This window comes from Protobothrops mucrosquamatus, unplaced genomic scaffold (genome assembly GCF_001527695.2).
Source record: "Protobothrops mucrosquamatus isolate PMUCROS unplaced genomic scaffold, P.Mucros_1.0 scaffold_190, whole genome shotgun sequence".
NCBI classification, from domain to species: domain Eukaryota; kingdom Metazoa; phylum Chordata; class Lepidosauria; order Squamata; family Viperidae; genus Protobothrops; species Protobothrops mucrosquamatus.
Window position 1 is genome coordinate 13,706 of NW_015386266.1, and position 10,184 is coordinate 23,889.

Here is a 10,184-nt window from a genome sequence, read left to right on the forward strand (position 1 = left end):
ATCTATGGTGGACATGCCCAGTTGCAAAAAAATACTGGACCAAAATAAAAAAATGGATTGAAGAAATAATAGATCAACCGGTAGACTGGAAACCAGAGATCTTTTTGCTGGGTATCTTAAACAGGAAATATAGTAAAGAAATACGGTATTTAATTCTACATATAATAACAGCAGCTAGAATAACATATGCACAGTTCTGAAAAAATGAGAATATACCATCAGAGGAAGAAGTGATAAAGAAAATCCTGGACTGTGCCAAGATGGACAAATTAACAAAAGAGATAAAATAAAAAGAAGACACAGAATATTATTTAATATGGAGCAAGTGGTATGTCTGGCTAGAAAGTAGAAATAAGAGGGAATAATTGTGGAAAAGTTAAACGTGGAAAATGTGTATATAATAATGTATGAAGGAAGAAAAATGCAAATAAGAAATAATGGGGCAATAAGGATAAATACTTTAAAAAAGAATGAGGGGGAAAATGTAAAAAATAGAAGAATACTGTCACGAAGTTGATGTTAAAATATATATTGTGTATATATGTGTAAAAAAAAAAAAAAAAAAAAAAGAAACAAGGATTTTTCTGTGCACTTTGTCCCATTCACCAGAAGGACATCCATACCTGAAGTATCTCATACATTCATCATAGAGGGCTGAATTCACTTTCACATTCTGGAGTGAGTTTACAAATTCTTAAATGGAGAGTGGATAATTCAGAAATTATTCATATATTACATAGCATAGTGTTTTATATTAATTTTATCTAGTACTTATCTTGCCGTAGTTCTCATGCAGAGAACTATTGTCTGGAGTTACCAGAAGAAAGGAAGCTAGAGTAGAGACTTAAACTGCCCAATGAAATTTAGTTTGATCATACCATCTGCTTCAATATGTAAAAGCCAACTTCTTGAAGTAGGTGCTTTATTGGCCATTGTGATTTTGCAGAAACCTACACCAATGCTCTGTCAGACTTAGCTGATCATATTTATCCCTGCACCTTGGAATGTCTTACCCCAACGAGGCTGTACATTTCAATTCCTCTGGCAAAAATTCCTTTGGCTTAGTCTCATTCAGCTGAGCTTCCAACAGGGACACTCTCTGTATAAGTCTGGCCAAATCTTTGTTGGGCTGGAGATTTGGTGGGCAGAAAGTTCCAAAGCTATCAAATTGCCAGCCTTCATCTTCATCAATCATACTGTGGGAAGGTGAATTGCCCAGAGTGTAGCCTTGCTTCAGTTGGAGTGGCTGATCTCTCACAGAACCATAGTCACTGGTAGTGGATACAGAATGCACACAACTTTGTAAGTTCTGAATAACTTCGTGGAAACTTTGCAATTGCATCTGGAGGGCCTGAATATGCTGGCAGAGAACTGGAGCATCATCAACTTGGCTGACACCCAGGAATGCTTCCTGTTTCGCCTGTCTGTTTAGAGGGGACTCCAGTGATTTCTTCCAAAAGTTTAGTTGCTCATCATGATCTCTGCATTCTGAGTAAAACAAAACAACAACAAAAAAGACTAAGAATTAAGACTAAATAAATAATCAAGGCCTCCAGACTAATTGAGTTTGGATCACAGCAAATTCCAATTTTCTGTATCTCTTTTGTTTGTAAATATCTACAATTTACATGTACAATGATGACCAAAATGGAACTTTGAAATATGTTTTCTGTACCTTCTTATATTAAGAACTCTTTGCTTAAGATTTATTAGGAGTCCTTTATAAGTCAAACAATTGAAAGCATTAAGAATGGCAGCCAGAGGAACATCTTACATTACCAGGGCTTGTAGCTTCGTCCCTGTCAGCCTCATTTTCACTTCTCCCACAGGTTTCATAGCCCAGGTCTTGAATATCCACCTGCATCTGCTTGTTATCATGCTGTACCATAGGTTCACCTGTCACAATATATGTTTCAGTTATTTTCCATTGATCTTCTGCCAGAAATCCAGATGCGCACAAGATAATGCAAATTATATGGCATGCACACTATTAGTTTGGTTTAAAACTTAGTAGGAAAGTCCAGCAAAAGACAGGAATTGTTAAGTGAGGTTTGGAGGACTCTATGTGCACATACTTATGATTACGTACGTTTTTTAAAAAAACACTACAAATTACCATGATAGCAAATTTAGTGAGATTATCCAAAAAGATATTCATGATAGAACCACTAGGTACCACGGATATCTGCCTGTTCAATAAAGAAACTGCACAGGTGGTCTGGAGACATCACTTACTTTTTATGTGAAATGCTTATATGCATGAGGTGGTGGACCTATGTTTTTCAGCTTTGTTTAAACTACTATGAAGACACGCTGTTATGTAATCAATTGCCATTCCAGAAAGTTCTACAGAAAGGAGGAAAGTTCTCTTGAAACATCCCCCTATTGCTGTGCAAGCACTGGGCTTTTTGAAGTTTAGAAATTATTTGGCCACATTGCATATTATGTTTAAAATGAAAGAAGTACATTTTTTTAAAACTTGGATTGAATCTAATTATACAATTTTTGATAATTTTCAGACATCCCTAGCTGAAATATCATGTTTTGTCTACTCCAAAACAGGAAAATAGCTCATTCATTAAAGCTATCAACCACAATAGAATGTTAACACAATTTTCATGTACAGCCTTGCCATTTTTCAACCTTCTCATGGCATTTATTATTATAAGTAATATTGATTTCAATTCACTCTATATATTGATATTTCGATACAAATTGCTAAACTATGCCTTTCAGCATTCTCTTATTTCAGTTTCTCCCTTAAATAATTTCACTGAGTTTATTTTTAATTCCATTCACTCTGAGGATTTCCTTTTGTAAAGCTCTTTTTATCTATTTCAACAAATGTTTTTTATTTCTGTCACAATCCTGCATTCTATGGGTTTCTTTTAATCTTTACTAAAAATGAGGAATATCTGGATGTGAAGTTGGCAAGGAAGCTTTATTATGGGCTCCCTCTTTGGAAGTTCTTCAACTCAACAACATATTCCTTTGGTTTAAGGAGGGACTAAGCAGCTAAAACAAAAATAAAATTAAAATATTAATACTAAACAACACCCCTCTCCACAAACCAGCAAAACAGTACAAATACTTTGTAATTTATCTCTGTTAAATGTAATTCTGTTATTTTTGCCCATTTCTCAAAACTGTTTTGATTTACATTTGTCTCTTCCAGGTATTAACTATTTAGCCTAATTTTATGTCATGTATACATATTAGTACAGTTGATAAGCAATCCCTTCATATTTTCATCCAAGTAATTAAAATATTGAAGAACTATTCAGCTTATCACTTTGGGTTGTAATTTTACTCACTGAGTAGGGCTTTTAATTGTTTGAGCTGGGCTATCTGTGCCTGGATGATGGCTTCTGACACCAAGAGTCTGTCTTGTAATTTGTGACACTGTTGCCTGCATTGGGGTTGTTTGGACTTCTGGACAAAACCACTTGATACTCTGCCTTCTTCAGCCTGCAAGAAGAAACATGAGTGCTTCAACCATCAGAAGAAATGGCCCAATAGATATGGATGGGCTTTGCATTACTTGGCTTAGCCCTAGAAGATATATGGTGTCGGGCCTGCCATCTTCAGCATCTTTCGCTTTGCTGGCATTCAACAATAAAATGCAAGGGAGGGGAGAGACAATTGGGGAAGTAAGGCACGGGATTGAGCAGGAAAAAGGGAGGGAGATGACAGAGTGACAAGAACCAGAGGTGTCGATCTGGACTAAACCAGCTGATCAAGGAAGAAGCCTGAGAATGGTATGTGAAACTATACCAGAGAAGCACCAACTTTCAAAGTCGTTCCCAAAACATCAAAAACAGATACTACTGGACACTAATGGACTGGCCAAGACAGGAGGCCCAGGTGGAAAGGGAAAATTGCAACTTTTGTGTGGGAATATTCAGATCCAGCTTTGCTTTTTCTGTATGCTTGACTTTAGTAAAAAAAACCTTTCACTTCAAGAAATGGAGTCGAGGATCTTTCTTTCCTAAACATCTGAGCCAGCACCAGCCTGACAGATGGATAATGTATGCTGTACACTTGGTCAGGCAGGGATAGTATTTTGCGGATCCCCATCAGCCAAAGAATTTTGACTGGCACAATCTAGGAATGGAGCCTTCTCTGCCGTTGTTTCTGCCTGGTGGAATATGCTCTCTCCAGAGGTGAGGCGGGTTCCATTCTCTCAGCCTTCCAGAAAGCCATAGAAACATGGCTCTTTGCCCTTGTTTGGGGCATGTAATTGAGATGGCAACTGTGGGGTTGGTTGGTGCCCTGATAGCCTTTTCTCCCACCTTAAGAGATTCTTAACATCTCTTACATCTTTTAAATTTTATATTTTTTATCCTTTTATTATTTTACTGTACACTGCCCAGATTCTCGATGAGGGTCTTAAATATGAAAAAATAAATATTCTTTCAGGCGGGTTTATGATGCAGAATAGGCATGGCTAAAGCAAGCAACAGCCACGGCTATTTTAAATTTTTATAAAAAGAATATTGCATTTAATTTGCACTAGTTTGTTTACAAGTAGAACTTGGTAAATGAGCATAGGTGGGTTTTGTTCACTACTCAAATCCCCTTTCCAACAATCAGCCATATTTCCTGGCTATTGAGCATGATTAGTTTTCACTGAGTATTTGAGATTTCTCACACCACCATAATTTAATTCTCTATGATAAAAGATACCAGCAATCCCAGCTTTGGCCTATGAGTAGCAGCTGGAACCTAATTCACAGAGGACCAAGCTTAGACCTTTCTAATATAGATGACCAAAAGGCAGTATGATCCACAGTGAATAGGCATTACTAATTAATGGTGGCAGGTGTTGGTTTAATCCGTTTCTTTAAACTCTGATCATACCTGGGTTTCTTCTGGGCTGCCCATAATTTGATTGGGTGGGCAGTGCAACAATGGTGAATGGTCATGGTGAGCTTGGCAAGTGCACTGCTCTTGCTCATTAATCAGAGCTGTGCTAGCTGTCATCTGGTGAATGATGGTGCCTTTGCATCCTTGGTTTTTTAGATTCAATTGTTCTTTAAGGAGGCCAATCACAATCTCTGAAGTGTGCAGTTTCTCTTGCAGTTTCTTGATATCCCTCCTCAAGTCCTCTTTATCTTCCTTTTCATCCTCTTTCTCCCAAATCTCTGACAACTTTGCTTCTCCAATTTGTTCCTTGAGTTCTGCATTCTCGAGACAAAGACTAAGCAGGGCCTTCCTGTTGAAACACAGAGATTAACACTGAGAATGAAATATTATTTAACACTCAACTGGTGGTTATTCAGTCTACAGATATTTCTTCAGCTATCGCTCTGCCATTAATAACAGAACAAATATTTTGAGACTCCATCAGTTTGAAGATTGCCCCTTTAGTTTGTTTTAGTAAAAAAAGAACAGAGATTCAGTAGCACATTGCCTGCATGTAGAATGTCATCAGTTAGAAATCTGGCAGAAATAAGCTAATTTGTTCTTAATTATTATTTTTATCTCCTTGAGCTATGTACTTTTCTACATGATTCTTAAAAAATAAGCACTTATTTAAAAAGAAAAACTCAGCTGAAAAGTGGGTAAATTGGGAAAAGAAAAATAGTAATTAAACAACAAAAAGAAAAGCCATTTCCCCATATTGCAAACAAGTGGTTTTCTATAAGTCAGGCAACTATTATATGCACCAGGCTATTGAATTTCCTATGTCCTAATACAGGTAGTCCTCAACTTACAACAGTTCATTTAGTGATTGTTCAAAGTTACATCACTGAAAAAAGTGACATAACCAGTTTTCACATGACCATTGCAGCATCCCCATGGTCATGTGATCAAAATTCAGAGAGTTGGCAGCTGACTCACATTCATGATGGTTGCAGTATCATGTGATCACCTTTTGTGACCTAACAAGCAAAGACAATGGGTAAACCAGTTCACTTAACAACCATGTTACTAACTTAACAACAGCAATAATTCAATTTAACAACAGTGGCAAGAAAGGTTGTAAAATGGAGAAAACTCAATGAATGAATGTCTCACTTAGCAACAATTTTGGGCTCAGTTGTGGTCGTTAAGACAAAGTCTAGACCTTAGTGAGTCTGCTAGTATTAGGAAAATGGTCTCTGGAGGACCAAGGAGCTGAACGCTTTGCCCATTGGCGCCTTGTCACTGCCTTTACTCTTCGCTTGTCTGGACTATGAAAAATTACTCCAGCTCCTCTAGAAATGAAGATTGTGATGATCCAAAGTTACAATGGGATGATCAAAAAAGAATGTCTACATTACTGGGAAACAAACAATATTGGATTTTATAAAAAAAAAGAAGAACATCAATTCCTGAAGAAATACCTGGATATTTTTGTCAATGGCAGAAAGGAATTAAGAATATTTTTTCTACATTGTGAGAAAGCTATTGAAATGAAATGGTTAACTGACATGGGACACCATATGATTGGTGTGGAAATCAGTGAAAGTACATTGAAGGACTTTTTTTACAGAACAAAATCTTTCATTTTCAGAAGAAATAATTCCACAAATCTCTGGAGCTAAATTATTAAAATGCACATCTCTAAATATTTGTCTGTATTGTAATTTCTACTATTTGACCAGCTCTGTGACTGGTCATTTTGATGGGATTTGGAACAGAGGATCTCTAGTCTGTTAACCCTTCTGAGAGAGAATGCTATGTTTAGTTGATGCTATCACTAATGAACAGGATGTATCGCTTTTTTTCCTATTTGTTGTATGATACAAGGAAACAAAAAGGCTATCATTCTGTTTCTGATTCAGATATGAAAGGTTTATTTAGAAAAAAGTGATATTCAATGTCTTGAAAAAGTCTATGGTTTGGAAGAGTGACATAAGAAGTAGGATTTAGATTATTTATGGGAAGTTTTATATTTGATCATATTGAAAGAATTGAGATGACTCCCAGACCTACCCCAACGAACCACTTCGTTGCCAGGCACCATAATATTTCTCATAATCAATCATTCTCAAGATATTTTCTTCTATTACTAATATGTCTCAGGATAATTTTTTCTTGAAATTTGCCTTTGTAAATAAACCTACATTGTTAAAATGGAAATTATAATTTGGGGGTGGGGGTTATTATTTTATTATTTTAATTTCTACATTGTGTTTTTATTTTCTGTAAGCCGCCTAGAATCACTGCAAGTATGTAGGCAGCTATATAAATTTTTATAAAGAGAAAGAAAGAGAGAGAGTCCTCTGCTGTTCACCCTGTTGACCCATGACTGTTGTGCTAGGTTTGCCACCAACCATATTGGAGAGGGAGAGAAAAAAAGACCTTGGAGAAAAAGTCAGAAGAGAAAGGGCTTTTGTCAGAGAAGCAGTGAGAGGCAGAGAGGAAAGGCTTTTGGGGAGAAGTGTGTGTGTGAGAGAGAGAAGCAGAGAGGAAAGGCTTTTGGGGAAAAGTGTGTGTGTGTGTGTGTGTGTGTGTGTGTGTGTGTGTGTGTGTGAGAGAGAGAGAGAGAGAGAGAGAGAGCTAAAATATAAATTGTTATTTTAAAGCTGAATGCTGAGCCTGTACGTATGCAAATTTTAATGCTTGTATTTTACCTATTGTCTTCTTTGACTTGATGATTAGATTAGTGGACCAAGAGAATACTGTGGATGCAGTATACTTCAACTTCCTCTGCCCATTATTGTCCAGCTTCTTAAAAAATGACTTAGATTAGGGAAAACAAGCATGTTCATAAAACGTATGGATGACATAAAATTGGTAGAAATTGGTAATACATCTGAAGACAGGCTCAAGATTCAAAAAGATTTGGATAAACTTAAATATTGGATCTATCTGTAAGGACCCACTTCAATGCACATCTTAAGAAAGCAGAACTCTTGGAAATGGTCTCTTCCAACAGGAACTTTTATTAAAAGAAACTGATAGCGGGCATGATAGACAGGATCTGAGGGATTCCCTTACAATGCGATGTTTTAAATTGTCCCTAAGCAGCCCCCCACCTCGCAGTTCTTCCGGGTGATTCAAACCGGCAGATTTCTAGGTGTTAACTCCAGGAGACATAACATCGATCTGGCTTCGTTGGGCATGATCATTCAACAGCTCCTCACACAGAACCCAGATGCTGCATCTTCCCCCCCCCCTTTCTCTCGCTGGCCAGTAAGGAGGAGAGCTTCAGAGGGGCATAGGATGAAAGGCAAATGGCTACATTGTTATGGTTAGCAGATCCAAAGCAAATCAACAAAAGGTTACTTTGTAGTGAATAGAGGAAGTGAAAGTAATAAAACCCCTATGCATACCTCCCTCCCCCTTAGTAGTATGACAGGATCCAGGAGAGAGTAAAATTGGTTTTATATCAGAGAAGATAGATAGAAATGAAATATAACTGGATTCTGACATCCTGCCCCCCTTAAAAATAAGAGAGATCCACCTGTAAAGAAAACAAAACAGGTATAAAAGTTAGTCTGGCTTGTTAGGATACTCTGTATGAAACTTCTTTAATAGCTTCAGGGCTCTGACATAACGTTTATGGACCCACTCGTTTTGTGAGGAGGGGAAGTGTTTCCATGCTACTAGGTATTGAGTTGTCCCATGATATCTCCTAGAGTCTAGGATTTCCTTTATTTCAAAGTGTTGTTCTCCTTCCACCATGATTGGAGGTGGTGGTGGGGATTTTTGGTCGTAAGGGTGACTGTTGTTCTCTTTTCAGCAAACTGCAGTGAAAAATTGGGTGTATTTGCCTGAGATTTTTGGGTAATTTTAATTCTACTGTTACTGGGTTTATGATTCTTTTAATTGGAAAAGGTCCTATATATTTTGGTCCAGGTTTTTTACAGGGTTGTAGGGATTTTAGTTATTTTGTAGACAAATATACCATTTCTCCTATAATGAATGGTGTGGGTTCAACCCTTTTTTTATCTGCTTGTGCTTTGTATGCTTGCCTAGCTTCGTCTAGTGCTTTTCTAACTATTGGCCAGGTGTTTTGTAATTGTTCTATCCATTCTTTCAGTGATGGGATTGCCGGTTCGTTTGGGATTAATTCTGGCATAGGGTTGAAACTTTGACGGGTAGCTATTTGAAAAGGAGTGTAACCGGTTCGTTTGGGGTCAGTTCCGGCATAGGGTTAAAACTTTGATTGGTGGCTAATTGAAAGCGAGTGTAGCCTGTGCTGGAGTGGACTGCATTATTGTAGGCAACTTCTGCGAAAGGGAGTAGGTCCGTCCAATTCGACTGATGGAAATTAATAAAGCATCTTAAATATTGCTCAAGTACTGAGTTAGATTTCTCTGATTGACCGTTCCCTTGAGGATGATGACTAGATGTCAGTCCCTGAGTGGTCCCTAAAAGGGATAAAAATTTCTTCCAAAATGCAGACGTAAATTGCACTCCCCTATCAGATATGTTGGGGTGCCCTATGCAATCTGTAAATATGCTGCATGAAAAGTTTTGCGAAGGCCTTTGCGGTGGGAATCTTTTGGCAAGGGATGTAGTGCACCTGTTTGGAAAACAAGTCCGTGACCATCCAGATGATAGTATTCCCATTGCTTTCTGGTAATTCCACTATAAAATCCATGGCTATTTCCCTCCAGGGGGCCGAGGGATTTGTCACTGTTTGTAACAGTCTGGGCAATTTCTTTTGCAACCTCTTTGCAGTTGCGCACATTGGGCAGCTGGCCACGTAACTTTCTATGTCCTTTTTCATGGATGGCCACCAAAATTTCCTTTTAATTAAGTGTAATGTTTTTACAAATCCAAAATGCCCGGCTGATTTTGTGTCATGGCAAAGCTGCATGACTGTGACCCTCTGGGGGGTTGGTATATATAACGTTTCCCACATCCAAGGCAGTCCGTCCTTAATTATGCACACGTGTCTATTTTTCTGGAACCATTCATCTGTTTCCAACGTTTTCCGGAATTCAATTCCGGTTTGGCTACCCAGCTGCAGTTTTAATTTAGCTTGGGCTCTGGTAGTTACTGGCACTGCCAGTTGTGATTCCGCCATAAGTGGTTTAGAGTCGGTGGCTCGCGTGCTGTTATATTGGGGCATGCGAAACAGTGCATCTGCCAAGAAGTTCTTCCCCCCTGGCAAGTGCTTGAGCGTAATTGGTGAAAATGTTGGGACCAGCAGGCTTGCTTAGGGTTGAGCTTCCTGGGTTTTTCAAGGCTTCCAGGTTTTTGTGGTCTGTCCACACCTGAAAAGGGATCTTATTCCCTTCCAG

At 38.1% G+C, this 10,184-nt stretch overlaps 1 protein-coding gene across 1 annotated transcript in view; it reads right to left on the reverse strand.

The window, feature by feature from the left end:
• Window positions 1-10,184, reverse strand: part of PDE4DIP (phosphodiesterase 4D interacting protein) — a gene marked incomplete in the record, with an annotated part of 236,640 nt that overhangs the window by 6,339 nt on the left and 220,117 nt on the right. Inside the window, 4 exon segments of the mRNA XM_015824438.1 lie at window positions 1,014-1,488; window positions 1,780-1,896; window positions 3,315-3,468; window positions 4,861-5,215. Coding sequence (XP_015679924.1) covers window positions 1,014-1,488; window positions 1,780-1,896; window positions 3,315-3,468; window positions 4,861-5,215 — 1,101 coding nt within the window.